The 24,197-nt window shown below is 44.5% G+C and overlaps 1 protein-coding gene and 1 pseudogene across 1 annotated transcript in view; one reads left to right on the top strand and one right to left on the bottom strand.

Annotated features, from left to right (window-relative positions):
* The first annotated feature begins 12,603 nt into the window (after positions 1 to 12,603).
* The window catches only part of Map3k15 (mitogen-activated protein kinase kinase kinase 15), a 109,991-nt gene continuing 98,397 nt past the window's right edge, over positions 12,604 to 24,197 (top strand). The window contains exon 1 of the mRNA XM_042670498.1: positions 12,604 to 12,955. Within this exon, the coding sequence (XP_042526432.1) occupies positions 12,604 to 12,955 (352 nt within the window). The remainder of the gene's footprint in view (positions 12,956 to 24,197) is intronic.
* On the bottom strand, positions 16,834 to 17,410 carry LOC122100108 (annotated as a pseudogene).

Below are 24,197 nucleotides of genomic sequence, written 5' to 3'. Positions count from 1 at the left end.
GCTGAGATCTGAGGATCGCAGTTCAAAGCCAGCCTGGGCAAGAATGTCTATGAGACTCCATTAATCACTAGAAAACTGGAAGTAGTGCTTTGGCTCAAGTGGTAGAGCGCTCGCCTTGAGCTGAAGAGCACAGGGACAGCGCCCAGGCCCAGAGTTCAAGCCTCATGACTAGCAACAACAACAACAAAAAGTGGAGCAGAGGGTGTTAACCTTCACAATAATAGGTAATAGAGGATTAGAGGATAGATTTCAAAACCCCTGAAGATGGGCTTTTTGGTTGGCAAGAATCTTTCCAATCTCTGTCCCCCCTCTTTTTTTTTTTTTTTTTTTGCCAGTCCTGTGGCTTGAACTCTGGGCCTGGGTGCTGTCCCCGAGCCTCTTTGTGCTCAAGGCTAGTGTTCTACCACTTGAGCCACAGTTCACCTCCTGGCTTTTTCTGAATAGTTATTGGAGCTGAGAGTCTTGGAGACTTTTCTGCTCAGGCTGGCTTCCAATCACAAGCCTCAGATATCAGCCTCCAGAATAACTAGGATTACAGGCATGAGCCACCAATGCCTGGCTGAATCTCCCTAATGTTTTCTAGGCAGGTGCTCTATTGCTTGAGCCATGCCCACTATCCCTCTTTTTCTTTTAGTTATTTTTCAGACCAGGTCTCAGGGTTTTTGCCTAAAACTGGACTCATACCACAGTCCTACTTACACCTCATGAGTAGGCTACATGGCTTTGTTTGTTTATAGGCTCAGTCCCTTCCTCCTCTCCTCCCTATTCTTCCTTGAATGAAACACCATACAGGTGACTTTATTTTCTTTCCCCAATATCTAAGATAGTGACAGTAATCATGTGGTGCATAAGAGATACATTGCTCATTAGCACTGATGCCGAATGGAATTCATTGTAAAATTTAACCAACCTAGTTTTACCTTTACTAAAACTAGCAGAAAACAAATGAGGACACCCAGCAAGAGGAACATGAGCTAAGCCTTCAAAGGCACTTGTTCTTGAGTCTCCACCAATACCTGGACCCTCAAGAAACTACTACTGGCCCCACCGTGGCTTTTGAAATCATGTTCACATCATCTGCACATCCTTCTTTCAAAGACTCGTTCACAATTACAAAACTGTGACTGTCTCTGGTGTAAACCATAAAACATTTTTTTTCTCTAATAATCGTTCTGGAGAAAAAAAAATTGCTGACACTTTTATTGATGTCAGCTGAGAACTTAATTGCTGCTTCTCCCGGCTCACCATCTGTCCTCCAACTGATGAATAAGTGAGACGTGGAAATTAGCCTTGAGCCTCCAAGACACTCCACTGGCCACTGATTCTTGGAACATGATTCCCGGAAGAGCCTTGTTGGCATCACTGTTGGAGAACTTGGTAGACGAAAAAACTGGGTCCTGCCCTAGACCTCATAAATCAGAAGCTCTGAAGAACCCAGCCACCTGGGTTCTCCAGTGAATCTTTTGCCACTCAACTTTGAGGATCATTGTCAGGAGGGACCCAATTCCCACGAAGTTGGGTGTAGAATAATTTATAACTCCTTCTCAGGTTTGGCAAAGCATGTGTGCTATCCAGAAACTATGCCAACATCTTATGTTGAAATGAAACTGACTTGTTTGGGATTGTTTTTGGCAGTACTAGAGTTTGAACTCAGGGCCTCTTGTTCACTTGGCTTGCTCATGGCTGGTATTCTACCACTTGAGCCCCCAGGCCATAGTATTGGCTGATTAATTGGAGGTAAGAATATTGTGGCCTTTTTTTTTTTTAAATTTTTTGCCCCAACTGGCTTTGGACTGCAGCCCTCCAGGTCTCGGCCTTCTGAGTCACCAGGCTTACAGGAATGAACCACCAGCATCTGGCTCAAAACACAATGAGTATGGCTTCCAGTTTTAGCTCTGATATATGAAGAGTTGCAAGAAATGTCTCCTCAGGCTTACGGACAAGGAGGAAAGTCCTGGGCAGACTGGAAATGGAAAGATTTGAGTTTGCAGAGCAAATGGTCATTTCAAAACATGGAGAGAAGCCGAGTGCTGATGGCTCACTCTAGCTGCCCAAGAGGCTTAGATCGGAGGATCACAGTTCGAAGCCAGCCTGCGCAAGAGAGTCCGTGAGACTTTTATTTCCAATTAACCACCTGATAACCAGAAGTGGAGCTGTGACTCAAAGTGGTAGAGCACTAGACTTGAGCAAAAAAGCTCAGGGACAGTGGCCCAGGCCCTGAGTTCAAGCCCCACAATGGACAAAACCCTGGAGAGACAGATTACTTCCTTTGAGACACAGGACATTACCTGAGCTTCTGCTTATGGGAGCAGAAGCCATCAGATGCCATGGAGTAGAAAGGAAGGCTGACCTATAAAATGTGGCCAAGCCCTGGGCCTGCTTGAGAATTTGAAGCTCCTGGAGGAGGAGCTTCTACCCTTTGCAAGCTTTTCCTCTCAGAGGCCCACTGGCTCTTGTAAGGAAGATTGGGGGAAATCCAGAGAAAGCTCATGGTGCTGGCTCAGGAACCACGGAGAAATCTGCTCAAACCCTTGGCCTTTAGCGAAAGACTTACTACTCTGCAAGGGAAGGGTCTGCTGTGAGGTCTCCGTGCTGCAGCAGCTGGGCCAAGGGAACTCACCCAGGCCCCACCCCTCGTGCTGCTACCCCATCTCAGAAGGGCCTCAGGTCAATAGACTGAAAACACCTTAGATAGAGAAGAGAAGAAGAGAATGGGGAGATCACTCTCTGGAGGAGGGACAAAAACACTTATGAAAGCCTCTACTGCTTAGATATCACTGGGCCCTCCCAAACTTGAAGCTTGGAATATTAGAGACCTTCCCAACTGCCCCCTCCACTCGCCCGCCCCCCACCCATACTTCCTCAGCATGCTAAATCTCCTGGAATAGCAGCAAGGGAAATGATAGGAACTTTGGGGAAGAGCACAAAAGGGATCCTTCAAAGCAAGGAAGAAGAAGAAGAAGAAAAGATCACTAGAGAAATGTGACATTTCTGCCCTCCATAGGCAAACGAACATCAGCATAACTTCAACCTCTGGCTAGATTAGGTCCCCCACAAACTTTTATTTATCTCAGCATCTGTTGCTATCTATACAAATGCCCAACATAAAAATTGCTAGGCATCCTAAAAGGTAAGAAAAATCTATTTAAAGAGAAAAAGCAATGATCCAAATCAGAAATGGCACAACTATTGGGATTAGAGAAAGGACTTTAAAAGAATTACGATTACTATCTCAATGGCTCTGGAGACAAAAGGAGATCATATAGGTAATTTCAGCAGAGATGGAAACTATAAGAATCAAGTGGCTAGAAATCAAAATCAGTAAAATAATGAAAAATGTATTTGAGGGCCTTGATTAGATAAATAACAAAAATGATAAAAAAGAAGGCAAATCACCAAATAGAAGAATGAAATAGGGCATCACTACAGATCTTAACAATCATTAAAGATTATAAATATGAACTTCATAATCATGAATTCAACATTTCAGAAAAATTGGGTCAATTCTTTAAAAGCTCCAAATTCCTAAAAACCAATCTTCAATAGGCAATCAAAATTATTCTATAATCATTAGGGAAAAAATGAACTTGTAATGAAAAGACCCTAAAAAAGAAATCTCTGGGTACAGCTTGGCTCACTAGAGAATTCTAGCAACCATTTGAAAAAGTAATCCTAAATTTACACAATCCCTTCCAGAGAACAGAAGATGACAGAATAGCTTCGAAGATATTTTATTAAACTAATATTAGTTGATATCCAAACAAGGCAAAGACACTACAAAAAATGCAAATGAAACTTCAGAACCTAGAAACAGAAATCTCATAAACTTAGACTTAATAGTCCCCCAAAATTTAGCAAATCACATCCAACAATATATATATTTTTTTTTTTTAAAAAAAAAGCATTAGAAAACACAGCTAACCAGGCCTGGGTGCCAATGGCTCCAGCCTAGAATCCTAGCTATGTGGAAGGCTGAGTATGAGAGAATCATGTTTCCAGGCCAGTCCAAGCAGAAAAGTTTGTAAGATCCTGTCTGCAGCTCATAGCACAGGACAGTGGTACACACCTGTCATCCTGAAATCCAGGGGATTGCAGTACCAGGCCAGCCTAGGTAGAAAAGTGTGCGAGATTCTGGCTTCACAGGAGGGAAAGTGGATGTGGTAGCATGTACCTGTGATCCCAGCAATGATGAAAAACCAAAAACAGCCAGATAAGTGCTCCACTGCATGCCCAGCCAGGAAGCAAGAACATCCCCCCCCAAAAAGAAGTGAGACCCTATCTTAAAAATAAACATAAAAATAGGGCTGCAGGTGTGGCTCAGCAGTAGAGCACCAGCCTCAGAAGTGAGAGGCCCTGAGTTCAAAGGAAAAAAACAAAAAAACTCTAAATCCAAGTGGGAATTATTCCACTCATGCCAAGACTGGTTCAACATTTGGAAAGCAAATGTACACCACCATCTCAATATGCTGATGAGGACAATTCAAGTGATGGTATCAATTGAACACATTTAATGCCTAAGCACAGTAAAAACCCAGCAAACCAAGAGTACAGGGAAATGTTCTCAACTCAACAAGTAGCAGCTACAAAAAAAAAAGCCCTTATGGCTAACATTATATCCTGGCTTAAAAACCTGAATACTTTCCTTTATAAGATCAAGAACAAGGCAAGGATGCTCATATGCACTCCTATGTGTAACAGTACTATGCAAGAAAATATTAAATGTATAGCATTTGGAAAGATAAAATAAAAATGTTCCTTATTGGCAGGCTACCTGATTGTCCACATGAATATTCCGAAAAAAGGCTCCTGAATTCAGTGACTTCATTGAGAGCAAATTCAATACCCGAACTGTAGCATACTATCTGGATGCCAGTGACTCACATACACACTTATCAAAGCTATTATCTAGAGCATAGAACATTCAAAACTGAACAATGAAAACAATCCAATTAAAACCGAGACCAATTTTTGAACAGATGCTACATCACTAACCATTGGGAAAAGTCAAGTCAAAGCCACAAAAGATGTCACTACACATCTATCAGAATGGTTTTAAAAAATAGGGAACCCCGCCAGGCACCGGTGGCTCACGCCTATAACCCTAGCTACTCAGGAGGCTGAGATCTGAGGATCATGGTTTAAAGCCAGCCCAGGCAGAAAAGTCTGTGAGACTCTAGTAAACCACTAGAAAACAGGAAGTGGCGTTATGGCTCAAGAGGCAGAGCGCTCACCTTGAGCTAAAGAGTACAGGTCCAGAGTTCAAGCCCCATGACCAACAAATCAAAACAAAAAAAGGACACCACCAAATGCTGGTTAAGGTATGGAAAAAAATAGATCATGCATGCATTGTAGATCAGAATGTGAAATGGAAGATCCTGTCTGGAAAACAACTTGGACATTTTCTAAATAAACTATACACCCAGCTACTATGTAATGCAGAATGTGTACTTCTGGACATTTACCTCAGAGAAATGAAAACTGGTTTTTACACAAAATCCTGAGCCAAGTACAGTAACTCATACCTTTTATCCCAGCTATTCCGAAGATGGAGATCAAGAGGACTGCAGTTCAAGTCCAGCTCAGACACAAGGTTAGCACTAAGTTGTGTTAGAGTATATTAGACTTTGCCAGAAAATCACACAGGCATCCAGGTACAAAGAACAAAGAAAAGGTTTATTGGGCTGGGAAGGTGGCTCAGTGGTAGAGCGCTTGCCTTGCATGCATGAGGCCCTGGGTTCCATTCCTCAGCACCACATTAGCAGAAAAAGCCAGAAGCGGAGCTGTGGCTCAAGTGGTAGAGCGCTAGCCTTGAGCTGAAGAGCTGAGGGACAGCACCCAGGCCTAAAGTTCAAGCCCCATGACCAACAAAAAGAAAAAAAGAAAAGGTTTCTTGCCAGTAAAGGAATGGGCAAGACCCCTTCTCACAAGACAAGTGAGAAGAAGCACCGGCTATTGTCTGGGGTGACCTACATAACCTAGAGGTTTAGGAGGGGCTAGAAGGGCTAGGAGGCGGAGACCCTGGTGTGGACGTGAGGGCCAGGGGCTTCATCATGGCGGACTAGGATTTATGGCTGCTGTCCAAATAGCAGATAAGGGGTCCTGCAGCTGCCCAGACCTGAAGGTCACTCTAAGGGGCTCTCGCTGCCTTCTATAGTGGTAGCTGCCCCAGAGAAGTGCCATCCCAAGGTATAGGGAGTTGGAGGCTGATTATTTACAGCCTTTACCACATGGGCCTAGTGTTGCCTAGGAAGGGAGCATGCTAGGCTATGGAAAGGGGAAAGAGCGTGCTAAGCTATGGGAAGGGAGCTCACGGGCTAACAAGTTGGGTGTAGGATTTCCTGGGTGTGGTGTCTTGTACTGGTCATCCCAGTTACAAAAAGCAGGCCCAGGTAAATTTACAAGATTCTGCATGAAAACTGACTAAAAAAGACTGGAGATGTGGTTAATGTGTTAGACCACCTACCTCAGTACGTGCAAGTCTCCAAATTCAATCCCCAATACCATAAAACACAACAGCCGGGCCCTGGTGGCTCATGCCTGTCATCCTAGCTACTTAGGAAGCTGAGATCTGAGGATCGTGGTTCAAAGCCAACCTGGGCAGGAAAGTCCCTGAGACTCATCTCCAATAAGCCATTCAGAAAACTGGAAGTGGTGCAGTGGCTCAAGTGTAGAGTGCTCATCTTGAGCTGAAGAGCTGAGGGACCATGTTCAGGCCCAGAGTTCAAGCTCCATGACCGACAAAAAACAAAAACAAAAACCCAAAACTCTATGTGAATGTTCATAGCAGTTTTTTTTTATATTAATAGCTTAAAAGTGGAGACAGACATGCACACAGTGTAGAATGGATTACTGATATCTGTAACAATTTGGACACATCTCTAGGGAATTATCCTCAGTGGAAAAAAAAAAAAAAAGATTCCCAGCCAAGTGTCAGTCAGTGGCTCATGCCTATAATCTTAACTACTTGGAAGGCTGAGATTGGGAGGATCACTGTTCAAGGCCACCCTAAACAGAAATTCAAGAGATCCCTTCTCAAAGGAGAACTGGATATAGGAGTGTGTGCTTGTTATCCTAGACAAGACATGAAACTCAACACAGGCAGATCACCGCTCAGGCGAAAAGAACCATTACAAAAAGAACTGGAGGTGTGTGTAGCTCAGGAACAGAGCTCCTGCCTAGCAAACGCAAGACCCTGTTTGAGCACCAGTACTGCCAAAATGAACAAAAAAAGGAATGCCCAAATTACATACCGTATGCTTCCATTTAGGTGACGCTCTTGAAATAACCACCATAGAAATGGAAAGCAGTTCATGATTGTCAGTGGTGAGGAATGGGGTGGTTTAAGAGCTGCTGATGGCAGTCAACGGGCACTAGGAGGGACCCTTGCAGGGATGACATGGTGTCTCTCTTGATTACATCGCTTTCAATATCCTGATTATGATCATGTTTAACAAGGTGTCACCATTGGGGGTGAGGCAGGATAAATTAGGGGAAATGAGGCCTGGTGAAGACCACTAAGAAACAAAGGTATTTAGAAGCACAGATGCACTGTCTTTGCTTCTAAGAGAGACAACAGGACACCTTCCTTATCTCAAGGATAAGCATCTGCTTTGTGGCAGGACACATTTTTTGGGGGGGGTCCGGTCATGGGGCCTGAACTCTGGGCCTGGGCGCTGTCCCTCAGCTCTTCAGCTCAAGGCTAGCGCTCTACCACTTGAGCCACAGCACCACTTCTGGCTTTTTTCTTTTTGCTTCTGTGGTGCTGAGGAATCAAACCCAGGGCCTCATGCATGCAAGGCAAGAGCTCTACCACTGAGCCACCTTCCCAGCCCAGGACACATTCTTATCTGGAAGAAATGCTCACATCATCCAGGGTTTGTGGAAGTGTAACACCAGGAGTGATGAGGGCAGAAGATAAAACACCTATTTGTGCATGGCTTTGAAGTCCGACCCCCTGTCTTCATCAAATCAATACTCTGACGCAAAGCTCTGTCCCCTATCTTTAGACTGTGTCTCCTCCTTTCTGCTTGTCTGTCTGCTGTTTGTCTGCTGGTCTATTTGCTTACTTGCTTACTCACACAATAGAGCTCTCCTGACTTCTCTTACCATCGCGACTGGTCCAGAAAATTTTATTCTGCGATCAAGTCAAAGTCCCTAAGTGAAGAATCCCTACTTTTAGAGGGAAGCTTCCATAAACCTTCACCTGCATCCGTGGACCAGGAGAGCTGAGTCAAGGATACTAGATCACTATGTGATTTCTGACAGCTGCATATGAATCAACAATGATTCCCCCCCCAACTTAAAAAAATAATAATTTGAAAAAGTCTTACACACTTAAAACACCAAGAGACACAAACTGGGAATCCTCTAGAAGAGGATCATCAGGGTAGTGAGTAGCCCGGCGAAATGATAGAAGGGATCAAGGCACTACTTGAAAAGCTGTCAGAAGGAAGAGGATGCAGTCCACTCCACAGGGAGAAGATGCAAGGGAAGTATTTGGTCTGCACATCTGGAAAGGCATTCTTGACACCTCTGCATTAGAGCAGAGTCTGCCAGCCCTGCATTTCATATGGGGGCAAGACAAGGATAAAAGAGGAACAATGGTTCCCCTAAACAGAAAAGAGAAATATAGCATTTTGCAATTTTCTTCTCAGAGGGCTGGGGTGGGGGGCGGCGGAATTGGAAGGTGCAGGGGGTTGCTTTAGGTGTGCAAATTGCTGGAGATAATAAGATGTGGGGCTGTGTGTGCCAACTTCAGGGAAGGCGCTCGTTAGCTGGGTAAATGCTAGTTCTTTACTCAGCAGGGTTTTTGCTGCGAGGAGGATATTATTCAAGACAGAATTCACCCAAGTCTTACATGTCTCACGCAGTCAGCTGCCCCAGACAGAGCTGAGAAGAATTTGGGAAGATTACAGGGAAGACAACAGCCAAGACCTGGCAGAGGGTTTTCAAATGGGCAGCTTAGCCTTGTGAAAGGTTGTGCCAGTTGCTGGAGTAATTTCAGATGAACAGGCACATTAGGAAAATGACTACTATTATGTATTACAAGATTACAAAGAACACGTGTCCTTGTAGCAAATCATACCGAAAAAAAAAAAATCAGTACCCAGACAATGAGAATTTTTTTCCCAGCTCTCATCTGTGAGTTCTCAAGCTTCCCTGATTTCCTTGGAACCTGTTTTTTATTTTATTTTATTGTAAAGATGCTGTATAGAGGGATGACAGTTATGAGTAAGGCAATGACTACATTTCTTGTCGATCATTGTTACCTCTTCCCTAGTTGTTGGCCCACTACCCCTTCCCTCTCCTACCTCCCACACTCCAACTACTTAGAAACTTCTTGATTTCTAGCAGATTCTAGAACTAAGGAAGGAATTTCTTTTGGTGGTTTGAACCCAGGGCCTTGTACGTGGGAATCAAGCAGTACAGCACCTATTTTCCACTTTTTGTTGTTGTTGTTAGTTAGGAAAGGCTCTCACTTCCTGTCCAGGTATACACATGAACCATTATCTGCCTACTTTTAGGCTTCTGGTAGTTGTTGGACTCACATGCATGTACGACCACATCCAGCTTTCCTTTAAGGAGATGGATTCTCCTGGGCTGCTTCTTTTTTCTTTTCTTTTCTTTCTTTCTTTTTTTTTTGACTGAGATAGCCTTGAACTTCAATCCTCCCATTCCCAGCCTCCTCCCATTGTCAGTCCACCAAGTAGCCAGGATTACAGTGTGAGCCACTATGGCCAAGCTAGGATTTCATTTACTGTATAAGCACTTTCTACTGTCATTATCACTAAAATACAAAGTGAACTTGTGGCAAAACAAACCATCAAGAAAGCAGAGAACAACGTCACAGTTAGCTTTTCTGTGATGAAAATATTTAACATCTCCTCTAAGGAGGAAAATAGAAATGAATAGAAATGACCAGTTGAGAAGGGAAACCAGTTGGAAGCAGGAGGGAAAAAGAGAGTGAGAGGGAGAAAGTGATTGAAAGGACATTTGAAAATATCATATATGAAATATCATAATGAAATCCACTTAAAAGTTGCAAGATGGAGATAAGGAAATGGAGGAGGGAGATAATGAAGAATAGAGGAGATGAAGATGATCAGAGTATATTACTGAAATTATAGTGTTATCACAATAAAACCCTTCATATTGTAAAAAAAAAAAAAGGGGGGGGGAAAGAAAGTGGTAAGAGAAATTATTTTCCAATCACATATCCGGTAAAGGATTTGCATCCTTTTGCCACTCAATAATACTTTTGCTACTCAATAATAAAAAGGCAAGCATCCAGTTAAAAACTGAGCAAAGGACCCAAATAGATAATTGGCCAAAGAAATGACACAAATGGTAAATACACATATGAGTTGACATCATCATTAGCATCAGGGAAAAGTCAAATCATAATGAACTATTACGAGGATGGCTGGACCACAAAAGACAATACCAAGTGCTGAAGAGAATGTGGAGGAGTTGGAACTCTCCTGAGCTGCTGTGGGAAGACTAAATGATGGAGTCGTTATGGAAAACAGGCAATTTTTCCAGAGGTTGAACATAGATTTGCCATGAAATCATAAATATAGGTTTACCACAAATACCCCTCCTACTATATACCCAAGGTAAATGAAAATCTATGTCGATATTTTGTATTGATTCTACTTCTCTGAAATGTCCACAAGAGGCAGCTCTATAGAGGTAGGAAGTGGATTAATGGTTGCTTAAGGCTGGAGGTGTTGGGGAGTGTGAGGGTGGAGAGTAGTTAACTGAAGTGGTTTGTTTTTTTTTTTGAGGGAGGGTAGCAAATGTTCTGAAATTGTGGTGGCTGCACAAACTCTGTGACTATATTAATAAAAACCACCAAGTCATACATTCTGGGTGAGTGAATTGGATGAACTGTATTTTTTTAAATGCCAGTCCTGGGGCCTGAACTCAGGGCTTTGGCACTGTCTCTGAGCTTCTTTTGCTCAAGGATAGCTTTCTACTACTTTGAGCCACAGCTCTATTTCCATTTTTTTCTGTGATTAATGGGAGATGAGAGTCTCACAGACTTTCCTGCCCAGGCTGGCTTTGAACCGTGATCCTCAGATCTCAGCTTCCTGAATAGCTAGGATTACCGGCATGAGCCAGTGCCTGGCTATGAATTGTATCTTAAAGCTGTTGCTAAAGCAAAAAGCATTGAGAGTGTGGTTCAAGGGGTGCAGGCCTGCCCAGCAAGCACAAAGCTCCACATTCAATCCCAGTACTACCACAAAAAGAAAATTAAATAAGATGAAATTAGACAAAATAATAATACTTCCCCAAGCCCTGGGATAAGATCCAGTGCTTCCTACCTTTTGAATACAATTTAATATGTGGGAGTAAGATTGAGGGGTGTAAGATACACAGTGAAGACCCTTTTGGGGTTCACAGTTTTTCTTAGGAAGGCAGTATGTACACTTGGAGTCCTATTTGCCTGGCACAACAGGTATGTCGCTGATACCTTTGGGTGTGTTGACAAGGTCACAGTGAAGGTCAGGACGAGCCAGGCTCTAGGACAGGACCCAACAGACAGGTCATCCTCACCACTGAGGATGAAGAAGATCACAAACTGAGTCGTCTATTCGGAACCTGAGTCCTGAGGGGATTAGAATGAAGACAGAGCCGAAAAACCTTCTCCCAGAGCCGAGCAACTTTAATTGGAAGTTGAAGAGGTTGCCATGGTGACGTGAGGAGAGTCTGGAGACCGGAGGCCACTGTTTTGGGGGTCGGGGTGGTGGGGGCTTCAGTCGGGTTATTGTTAGGGGGCAAGATCACAGGTAGCTCGAGGGTTCAACGAGTTGTGTGACTTTCTGCTGCTGGTCTGACTCCGGGAACCTATTGTTAGAGCAAGTCTCTGACCCCATTTGAGAGCAGCTCAGACGCCTTGCACCTGGGGATGGGGTGGGGGGGTGGGCTTTCATATTTAGATTAAGATTCTGGGCTGGAGCCCGGGCTGGAAAAGTTCGGGAAGATTCCCTTGGGGGTGTGTGTGGGGGGGTAGCCCGTGGGCCCAGCCACGGGGCGCAATATTCCGTGGTGAGAACTAAGCAGCTTCCCATCCTGCTCATCCTTCTGAGCTTCAGTTTGGACTGTCCGCGGAGTGCAAATGGCATGTACACTTGGTTGGAAATGGAATGGTTGCCGGCACTCAGGGCTGTGGCACGGGGCTTGACCATGCTTGGGGGTGTGTGTAAAAAATAAAACCCTCTTCAACTCGTTTGGACTGCCTAATGAGCCTCAGAAGGGGGACTAAGTCCCGAAATTCTCCATTTCTCCAGGGTCAGACTCTGGGCGCTGCCCAAGAACGGCTGCAGGGGGCGCTCTGGCGACTCCTGCCCCCCGCCCCCCCGCCTCCGCCCTTCCCAGCCGCCCCCAGGGCTTCGCCCTCGCGTCCCCAAGCCCCGCCCCTTTTTCTCGCGGGTCTTCAAAGGGCAGCGGGCTGGGAGCGTTAGTTAACGGCTCGCGGGGCCACCAGAGCGCTCGAGACGAGCGCCGGGGGCGTCCCCTCGCGTCCAGCGCCTCAGGGATCAGGTGCTGGGACTGTGCGGCGGCTCCAACGTGTGGCCAGCTCCCGGCAAACGCCGTCCCATGGAGAACGGGGAGCGAACCCCCGCAGCGGAGGCGCTCGGGGCGGCGGGCGAGTCACCTCAGGGCCGTTTGCCTCTCGGGGAAGAGGGCCTGGCGGGGCCGGCGGAGCCCGAGCCCATGGCGGCCGAAGCGGCCGGGAGCGGCGAGGGCGAGGGCCGGCCCCAGCGGGCTCTGAGGGTTGTATACGTTCGCAGCGAGAGCTCCCAGGGTGGTGCGGCCGGCGGCCCCGAGGCGGGCGCCCTCAATTGCCTTCTTCGGGCGTGCGAGGCTCAGGGTGCGCACCTCACGGCCGTGTCTTTTGGGGAACTCGACTTCGGGGAGACGGCCGTGCTCGATGCCTTCTACGATGCAGGTGAGGAGGGCGGGTGTCCCGCTTCGTCCCCACCTTCCTCTGCCTTTCCTTATCCCTCTCAGAAGCCACCCCCCCCCCCCGCCCCTCCACACCCTCTCACACCCCCCCCCCCCAACTCCTGGGTCATAGAAATTGTAGTGCCCATTTCCTGGGAAGAAAACCAGAGGCCACTACCGTTTGAGACTGCTTTATTCTTAAGGCATTTCAGATAGCCTACTAGCCAGACTGCCCAACTAGTCTGCAGAAGGGCGATTTGAGGTGAGCCCTGGTGGAAAAGTCAGAATGGACCAGGCACGGGTGGCTCACACCTGTAATCGATCCCAGCCCCTTCACCAGGCTGAGATCTGAGCATCGAAGTGGGAAACCAGCCTGGGCAAGAAAAGTTGGTGAGACTCGTTATCATTATTATTATCTTTAAGTAATTGTGTAAGGGACGTGTCATTTCACAAAGCAGTTTATGAATACAGTGCATCGATCTGTCACCCCCTCCAACCATCTCATCCCCACAAACTCTTATCTCTAATCAACTAGCTAAAGGAAAAAAAGCCCCAAATGACGTTGTGGCTCAAGTGGGAGGGTGCTAGCCTTCAGCCGAAAAGCTCAGGGGCAGTGCCCAAGCCCTGAGTTCAAACCCCACCACGGGCACCAAAACAAAAAACAATGACGATTGCTTCACCCCTCGCCATCTCAACCAATTAAAATGTAAGTATCCTGGTGAACTCCTGTCATCCCAACTACACAGAGGACATTGATAGGACAATGGAGGCCCGAGGCCACCAGAACAAAAAACGGTGGGATTGTGCACAAAAATAAGTGAAGTAAAAATGAATCATCACTAGCACAAAAAAGTCTACATGCATGGTTCAAGTGGTAGAGCTCCTGGCTAGTAAAGTGGGTGCAATAACCAAATATTATGCCGAGTGCTGGTGGCTCACGCCTGTCATCCTAGCTACTCAGGAGGCTGAGATCTGAGGATTACGGTTCAAAGCCAGCCCTGGCAGGAAAGTCCATGAGACTCTTATCTCCAATGAAACCACCAAAAAAGTGGAAGTGGCATTGTGGCTGAAGTGTTAAAGCATTTGTCTTGAGCTGAAGAGCTCAGAAACAGCTCTCAGGCCCAGAGTTCAAGCCCCACTACCGACCAAACAACAACAACAGAAAACCAAAATAATAAGTTGAATAACCACATAATAAATAAAATTAATACAGTAATACATATGTAAATACATAAATGAATGGACTAAAATAAAATGTCATAGCAAGGAGCATAGTGTAACTTAGACGATGATGCTGAGCCCCTTTCCCTCTCCCAGTTACCTACTTTTACTGCCTGACTTCTACCATGCTTCTTCCTGTCTTGGCTCCCTACACTGAATGAATGGATGCCTGGGCAGGGGGAGGGTGGAATGGGGGAGAGGGAATGTTTGATGCTTCCCACATGGCTCCATTAGGCTGCTCACATGTGTATTGTCTGTCTTAGCGCTATATAGGGTATGCGTGTATGTATGTGTGTGTGTGTTACTGGGGTTTGAACTCAGGAACTTGTGATTGCTAGGCAGGTGCTCTACTATTTGAGCCATGCCCCTTGACCTCCCCCATGATCTTTTGCACACTTTGATTCCAACCACACACACACACATCAACAGTGTGATGAGATCTACCACTGTGGAGCATATAGTAATTCACAAGTATTCAGGGGTTTGAGCTTTTATTGCTAGAGTTCGATACTACATTATATGCCCACGGAGACTGTAGGTTATTAAAAAAAAAACCCAAATCCAGTTTTCAAGGTTTTACGTTGGGTTAACAAGAGTTTTTCCAGTTGTAGAATGGTTTAGCTGGTTTCCTCATATTCCCTTTGGTGACAAGCCTTTGACAGTGTCATCCATTGGGTGGCATTCATTAGCAGTATATGTGAGACAAAATTGCCTCCCCCCCCCCCGAAAGGCAATAGCGGTGCTTACCTTAAACCTAAAAGCATATAAGAAGCGACTAAAGGAGACATTTTCAAACACTGGTCATAGTCTGCTATGACAGTAAGCGAGGCTTATCACTGTTTTGCTTGCTAGGCAAGGGTTCTGCCACTATGTGCCACCCCAGCCACTACAATACTTCCTTTACTGGAGGCGGCCCGATCTGGCTTTTTCACAGAGCCAATCTCCTGCCTCCAGGGAAGGGGGTAGGGTGGAAGGCGTCTTCACACAAGTGGCAACTGGACCCTCCAGAACACCCTCGACATTGGTGACCCAGCTGAGAATAGTCCTTAGTACCACCGCTTTTCAGAGACGCTCAGGAGCCCACTTCACCTAGAAGCATTCAGTTTGCTCAACTTCTATTCATTCTGCTCCCAATTGAAGTTTAAACAAACTCTTTTTGGAACAGATCAATGTCCCTTTTGTCATCAGACACAAACAACTATGTACCCCTGCCTGTGGTATCAATGCTGGTAAATTCACATATGATGGCTTTGCTTTTCTGAGTGTGTGCCTGCTCATGTGCATGAATATTTGTGTGTGTATGCATGTGCACACTGTCATGCATAGCAAGTTTTCTTCCCTCCCCCCATTTGGGGGGCTTGAATTCGGCCTAGGCACTGTCCCTGAGCTTTTCACTCAAGGCTAGTGCTCCACTTTGAGCCACAGCACCACTTCTAGATTTCTGGTGGCTAATTGAAGATAGGAGTTTCATGGGGACTTTTCTGCCTGGGCTGGCTTTGCACCATGATGCTCAGACCTCAGCCTCCTAAGGAGCTATGATTGTAGGCATGAGCCACTAGCACCTGGCACATAGCAAGTGTTCACCTGCCACTGGGGTCCCTTTCCATCCAGCACATCACTGCTTGCTATGAATCCACATTGCCTTGTATCTTGGCTGTACCATGAACCCCCTTTTAATTAAACTTGCCCTAGTCTTGAATTAGTCATTTCTCAATACCCCCTTATAGTTATTTTTAGATACTTGGGAAACAATAGATGTAATACATGAGCTTCTGGAATAAACTGATCTCCCCACCCTCTCCTGGCTTCCTAATCTCCACTCTCAGGGCTGCTTTTGGTTTGGGCATTCTCACCAAAAAGATAGAAATCTGTAACTTGGCTGTTTGTAAAATCTATAAAACTATGCTGTAGTATCATGTAGGCATCATATTTCTTTTTAAAAATTTTTTTTGTCAAGGTGATTACAGAGGGGCTACAGTTTAGTGAGTACATTTCTTATCGAACTTGTTACATTTCAATTAGTTAACTACAGTAAAATAAGATAGCTCTCTAGTTGGACTAACCACATTTGAAGTGCTCAGGAGGCCCAGCTAGCTCCTATGTGGAGGGTTTTCCTCATTGCAGAAGGTCTCGTTGACCACAAAGGGCTGATGTGGGACCCACCTCCACGTGCTTGGGAAAATCACTGACAAGGCACTTCCTGCTTCTGTTCTCCTGTCTCATAGCACACCAAGGTTGGATTCCAGTGCTTCTTCCACTCACTTTGTGCTGTTTTATGTGGTCCTGTGGGTGACAGGTTGTGAATCTGAGGTGTTAACAGTACTGGGGTTGATCAGATGAGCTGTGAGAAGCTCATTCGAAGTACTGGGGTTAATCAGATGAGCTGTGAGAAGCTCATTCGACCTACACAAGAACAAGTGGACACAATTAGGAAATAAAGCATCTCATGGGTCTCAAGGGGCATGCCACTTCTATTGGCTCTTACTTTTAGAGTTGTGGCAGAATGTACATGACAAAATTTACTATTATAAAACCTCTCCCCCTTTCCCCCCCATTACTGGAGCTCACTTAGCTTGCTTGCTTGCTCACAGCTGACATTTTACCAGGTAAACTATGACTCCAGCTTGACTTTTTTTTTCAGTGCCTACAATCACTTTTATGTTAATATAATCTCAACACATAGCATTTAGGAAATACCAAGAAAAATTTCTGTACCAGAGTTGATGCTATTGCATTTGGGTAAATCTGGCAAGTTCTTGGCTACTAGCATAGCCCAGGAAATACCACTGAGGAAATCGAATATATTGGAATAGATTTTGTGCCATTTGTATCACAGTTTCATAGCTCTCAGCATTAACCTGAAGTTGTCAGTATTTGGTACTGGATGTAAAATTTCATCGGTTACTCTGCAACTATTAAGACTCCTTATACATCTTATATCTAAATTTTTAAGCAGACGATCATCTCATAGGTCCAAATCTTCTGGAATAATCTGCAGTGCTAATCTTGCAAACAAAATATCAGTCTCCATACCATTAAAGCAGAGTTTGATAACAGGTACAAATGCCTCTTTAACAGCTCTTTTAAGTCTTTTACTTCTTCCTGTGACTTCAGCTTATAGAATCAGGTGAAAAAGTCACTTGGATCCGCATATCTTGGTGCAACAGACAACATGCAACACACAAATATCAGCACCAAATCTGTAAGACCTAAATGTAAACATTTTTCCTCCAACATTTTAAGTTGCCGATGGTAGAAAATGAACGACATTGTCTCCAGCGCCAGCACTGCCCAGTCATTCCCCCACCCCCCAACTGCCACTGCTGCCACCCTGGGCATGATCCACTGAGGCAGGAGGGAGCAGGAGCTGCCTGGCTCAGCCCTGGGTCCAACCCCATTCCTGAATCTGCTATTACTGCTTTCCAACTTGACTTTTTGTTGGTTTGGAAATGGAGTATGGCAAATTTTGTGGTTTTATTTTCTTTCTGGGATAACTTCAAACTAATCCTCCAGATCTCAGCCTCCTGAGAAGCTAGGATTGCAAACAAAAGCCACTGGCACCTGGCTTTTTTTTTCTTTGAGATAGGGTCTTAGTTTGTAGTTCAAGTTGGCCTTGAACTGGTAGTCTTCTTATATCATCCCTACCCATTTTAGCCATTTGGAAGTGTGCCTTTTGGTGATATTTATCCAAATTTTATGCAGCTATCACCAATATCTATCTCCAGAACTTTTATTAAAAGTTTTAAAGCCAGGTACTCAACCCTGTAATCCTAGTTGCTCAGAAGGCTGAGACCTGAGGATCATGGTTCAAAGCCAACCCAGGCAGGAAAATCTGTGAGACTCTTATTTCCAGAAAACTCGAACTGGAGCGATGGCTCAAATGGTAGAGCACTAGCCTTGAGCAAAAAAGCTCAGCGATGGCTGGGAAGGTAGGTCAGTGGTAGAGTGCTTGCCTTGCATGCATGAGGCCCTGGGTTCAATTCTTCAGCACCACATAAGCAGAAAAAGCCGGAAGTGGTGCTGTGGCTCAAGTGGTAGAGCGCTAGCCTTGAGCTGAAGAGCTGAGGGACAGTGCCCAGGCCCAATGTTCAAAGCTCAGTGCTCAGTGACAGCACCTAGCTGTATGTATGTATGTGTGTATGTATTTATGTTTGTTTATTTATTGTTGCCAAATCTGGGGCTTGAACTCAGCTTTTTGTGGTTAATTGGAGTCTCATGAACTTTTCTGCCTGGGCTGGCTTTGAATGGTGATCCTCAGGTCTCAGCCTCTTGATTAGCTAGGATTATAGGTATAAGACACCGGTGGCTGGCTTATTTTTTTTTATTATTTACTAGTACTAAGATTTGAATTCAGGGACTCAAGTTTGTTCTGATTGCTTTCTTGGCTCTACTTTTTGCTAGTTATTTTGGAGATGGAGTTTCTGGGGTTTTCTTCCCAGGCTGGCTTCAAACTATGAATCTGTAGATCTGAGTCTGCTAAGTAGCTAGGATTACAGATGTTAGCCACTAGTACCTAGAATGATTTGTTTTCATTTTTTAATTTTTAAATTATTTTTGGCAGTGCTAGAGTTTGAACTCAGGGACTTACACTTGCTAGGCTGGTACAATACTGTTGAGGTACAGCTCCAGCCCTTTTTCCTACCTGTTAATTTTAGGATAGAGTCTCAGTTCTTACTGTTTTTTAATTGTTTTTTTGGCACTAAATATTGAACGTGGGCTTCAAGTTTTCTAGTCAAGCACTCTACCGCTTGAGCCATACCCTCAGTCCTTTTTTTGCTTTACTTATTTGGGGGTAGGATTTTGTGTTTTGGCCACATTATTGATCTTTCTGTTTATGTTGGATGTGTAGCTGAGGTGACAGGCATGTGCTATCATGCTCAGCTATTAGTTGAGATGAGATCTTGCTAATTTTTTTTTCTCAGACTGCCTTTGAACTGTGATCCTCTAGATTGCCACGTTCTGATTATGGAGAATTACAAGTGTGAGCAACCGTGCCTGGCCTCTAGATAAATTTTATTTTTAGAATACTGGGGTCTACAGTAAAATAGAGATTCCCCCATAGCTTCCTACCCCCCAGGAGCTTCAGAATTCCCTATCAGAATAGTATGCTTGTTACAGTCAGTTACCCTACCTATACATTGATATGCCATAATCACCCTACATTATTACTTTACATTAGTATGTGCTCTTGGTGTTGAACATTCTCCATGTTTGAAACATTGTTTGAAAACATATCTACCATTATGGTATCATGCAGAGTATAGAAAATCCTTTGTGTGCTGCAAATCCCACTATATGGCCTTTATCATTCCAAATCCAAACTGTCCCATTAAACAGTAAGTGTTGCTGGGTGAAGGTGGGTCACACCTGTAATCCTAGCTACTCAGGAGGCTGAGATCTGAGGATTGTGGTCCAAAGCCAGCCTGGGCAGGAAAGTTCATAAGACTCTTATCTCCAGTAAACCACTCAGAAAACTGGAAGTGGCGCTGTAGCTCAAGTGGTAGAGCACTAGCCTTGAGCTGAAGAGCTGAGGGATAGTGCCCAGGCCCAGAGTTCAAGCACCACAACCGACAAAAAAAACAACAGCAAAAAACCAGTAAGTGCCCACTTTTCCTTCTCCATCAGGCACTGGTAAGCACTATTCTGCTTTTGACTATTGTGAATAATGCTGCTTCAAACGTGAGTTACAAATACCTGGGCTTTTTTGGGGGGGGAGATAGGGGTGTATACCCATAAGTGGAATTGCTAGATTGTATGAAAATTAGGTGTTTTTGTTTTGTTTTGTTTTTTTTTTGGTTGGTCACAGGGCTTGAACTCTGGGCCTGGGTGCTGTCCCTCAGCTCTTTAGCTAAAGCCTCTACCCCTTGAGCCACAACACCACTTCTGGTTTCTGAGTGGTTTATTGGACATAACAGTCTCATGGAGTTTCCTGCCCGGGCTGGCTTTGAACCGTGAGCCTCAGATCTCAGCCTCCCTAGTAGCTAGGATTCCAGGCGTGAGCCACCAGTGCCAGGTATAGTTTAATTTTTTTGTAACAATCCTGGGGCTTGAATTTAGTCCATGGGTGATGTCCCTGAGCAGTTTTGCTCAAGGCTAACACTATACCACTTGAACTACAACTTCACTTCTGGCTTTTTAATGATTACTTGGAGATAACAGTTTCAGACTTTCCTGCCTAGGCTGGCTTCGAAACATGATCCTCAGATCTCAACCTCCTGAGTAGCTAGGATTATACTCATGAGCCACCAGCTCCTGGCTGTGTTTAATTTTTCGAGGAATATTCCATTTGCTTGTTCAGCAGAATTGGTGGCTGTTTCTGTGTGTGTTTAGCTCCTAGAAAGACTAGATTTTTTTTCTAGGGCTGAGACCAGGACGTGAACTCAGTACCTGTGGCTGCTCATTGGCACTCTACCAACCTAACCATACCTCCAATCCCAAGACCAGAATTTTTTAAAAATTATTTTTAGCATCTATCGCTCATAGCCAAAAATTGTCCAAAGGACAATTGCCTAGTGTCAATTGCCTGGTAACTGCCAGTATTTGGAGCATAAAACATGCCCTTTTTCTTTTCTTACGAGAAACACCTTCTTCTGGACATGCCTTGACCCCTTTGGTTTGATCACCCATGCCTTTACTTTAACACAATTCCTAGCTATGACTTAAACCAATGCACTGTATAGTTGGACTGAATTTTGCAATTGAACTAATGGCCTAGGTCCTGTCTCTTGAGTTTTGTGTTCAAGGCTAGTGCTCTACCACTTAAGCCACACCTCCACTTCTACCTTTTCTTAGTCCTTAATTGGAGATAAGAGTCTTACAGACTTTCTTGCCTGACTTCAAACTATGATCCTAATATCTCAGCCTTCTGAGTAGCTAGGATTACAGGTATGAGCCACAAGCGCTCAGCATCGTTCTTGCTTTAACTGCTATTGGAAAGCCTTTATGCCAGACCTGAGTAGAGCCAAAGCAGGGGTTCTTTCTGGAGTTGGAGAGGCCAATAAAAGAAGGAAATTGTGTCACCACGCAAAAACCTCATCTACTTAGCACTAAGTTTCTCTAGCAACTTCTGTTGCCTTCAGAAATGTCAATTGGAAGCTACTGGGCTTCATCACTGTTTTCTGCCCTTTCCCGCCACTCCTTTGTCTTCTTCCATTTGCTTCCTTTTATTAACTGCCATAGCAGTCACCACGGCCATGGAGTTGGCATCTATGTTGCCATTTTTTTCTTTTTTTATTATTTTTTCTTTTTTATTTTTGTGTCCGGTTGTGGGGCCTGAACTCTGGGCCTGGGCGCTGTCCCTCAGCTCTTCAGCTCAAGGCTAGTGCTCTACCACTTGAACCACAGCGCCACTTCCGGCTTTTTTTCTGCTTATGTGGTGCTGAGGAATCGAACCCAGGGCCTCATGCATGCAAGGCAAGCACTCTACCACTGAGCCACCTTACCAGCCCATGTTGCCAGTTTTTTCTCTGTGTGTGTGTGTGTGCGTGTGTGTGTGTGTGTGTGTGTGTGTGTGTTTTTAAATAACTTCACCATGAAATACTTGTTTTAATTTGGGTAGGTAATAAGAGTCCAGCAAACAATCATGTGGACAAAATATCTAACTTGCTTAGCTGCAATGTTATTTTTGACTCTGAGCATATGTCTGTAGGGAGCACACTTCCTCATTTGAGGTATAAATGATCTCAGTTGAATTCTAAAATGTGTCTGCAACATCTGCATTTGTTCTTTCATTAGTAATAACTTCTAAAAGATGGATATGAATCTGACAGTCTCCTGGGCAAAATCTCATGGTTACTTAAGAATAGCTTTTGGGGGCTGGGAAGGTGGCTCAGTGGTAGAGCACTTGCCTTGCACGCATGAGGCCCTGGGTTCGATTCCTCAGTACCACATAAGCAGAAAAAAAAAGCCGGAAGTGGCACTGTGGCTCAAGTGGTAGAGCGCTAGCCTTGAGCTGAAGAGCTGAGGGACAGTGCCCAGGCCCAGATTTCAGGCCCACAACCAGACCCCCCCCCCAAAAAAAAGAATAGCTTTTGGGGCTGGGAATGTGGCCTAGTGGTAGAGTACTTGTCTAGCATGCATAAAGCCCTAAATTCCATTCCTCAGTACCACATAAACAGAAAAAGCTGGAAGTGGTGCTGTGGCTCAAGTAGTAGCATGCTAACCTTGAGCAAATGAAGCTCAGGGACAGTGCCCAGGCCCTGAGTTCAAGCCCCAGGACTTGCAAAAAAAAAAAAAAAAAGAATAGCTTTTGGCAAGACATTGACACTATTGTTTTATTTTTCTTTGCGTTCTCATCTTTTAATGACACATCCTGGAACACTTGAGAAGAAATTTTGATGGTACCTGCTATTTGCTTCAAAATAATTAGAAAGGGCTGGTGTACATGGCAGTGGGGCAGTGGCTGCTCAGGAGATGATAATCATCAAGGTAGAGAGCATAGGAGTTTCATTATACTAGCTATCTGTTTTATATATATTTGTAGTTCTCCATAATAAGTTAAAAAACATCAGGCACCAGTGGCTCATGCTTGTAATCCTAGCTACTCAGGAGGCTGTGATCTGAGGTTTGTGGTTTGAAGCCAGCCTGGGGAGAAAAGTCCCCATGAGGCTCATCTCCAGTTAACCACACAAAAAAACGAAAGTGGAGCTGTAGCTCAAAGTGGTAGAGCACTAGCCTTGAGCAAAAGAGCTCAGGGACAGCACCTAGGCCCTGAGTTCAAGCCCCATAACTGACAAAAACCCACCTCTACCCCTCTTGAGATCCCTTTACTACTACTAACCCTTCCAGATTCATCTCTTTGGCTATTCCAATCATGAAATTAACACTTACACCTCATTTTACTTCTAGCCCCTTGCACTTGCTTTCTTCTCTTCCTACTGCATTCTTCCCTTCTTGTTCTGTCCTTCCATCCTCACTCTGATTTGCCTCCCTAACTTAAAGATCCTCTGATCACAAACAGCATTACTACTCAGGTGTCAGTGGCTCACACTGATAATTCTAGTTACTCGAGGCTGAGCTCTAAGGATCACAGTTTGAAGTTAGCCTGGGCAGACAAATCCACGAGACCCTTATTTCCAGGTAATCAGAAAAAAGCCAGAACTGGAGGTATAACTCAGGTTTGGGAGACAGGTTGCATTATTTCTTTCAGGAAAGGAATTATATCTCATTCACACTTCTATCCTTGGTATGCAGGACAATAATTGTTGTATAGCTGGCAATCCATATATAAGATCATAAAAAGCCCGTCCTAGTGCTTAGTAACATTTGGCCTTCTGTCTCCCAATATGTGCATACAGGGCCAGTAGTGCTTGGTGCTGATATGGCTTCATTCTGTTGCCTTGTTTCCTTGTGCCCACATACTTCTCTCCTTCATTATCTTTCCATGGTATTCTCATGGACTCTCTGTCTCAGAAGTGCACGTGTAAATTTGCACACACATCCCTGCGTCTATGTACTGTCTGATGGGGAAGTTCCCATCCATTTGTGAATACTATATTTTGAAATGGCATCCAGGCATATGTCAACATGCTTGCTTTTGATACAATAAGTTGCTCTTCTGATTTGAGTAGGTCTCTACTACAGAGTATAAGTTCAGGGGCATTTTTTAGTGTCAAGTTGAGAATGAACATATGTTTATTGTAGTAGCTTGAAATAGGAAAAAAAGAATAATATCTCCACAGACAGGGTGCATAAAAAATTGTGCCTATTTACTATACAGTGAGATTCTGTGCAAAAGTGAAAGTGTAGAAATTAGAGCTAGGCATACAAATTGAGCTGCATAAAAAATCAAAGAATATAACGTTCAAAGATATGCAAAAGTAAATGATATACTGCTTAAGAGTTTGTGCCTGTACATATTTATACATATTATCTCAGACTGTTTAGGCTGCTATGACAGAAAACCAGAGTCTAGGTGGCCTATAAACAGCAGAAATATATTGTCACAGTTCTGGAGGTATTGATAGGTATCAACAGATCAGTGATGAGGGCCCACTTCCTAGTTCATAGATGAGACCTTTTTCCTG

This window comes from Dipodomys spectabilis, unplaced genomic scaffold, assembly GCF_019054845.1.
Source record: "Dipodomys spectabilis isolate Male_0828 unplaced genomic scaffold, ASM1905484v1 ptg000564l, whole genome shotgun sequence".
Lineage (NCBI taxonomy): Eukaryota > Metazoa > Chordata > Mammalia > Rodentia > Heteromyidae > Dipodomys > Dipodomys spectabilis.
This window is presented reverse-complemented; position numbering and strand designations above follow the sequence as displayed.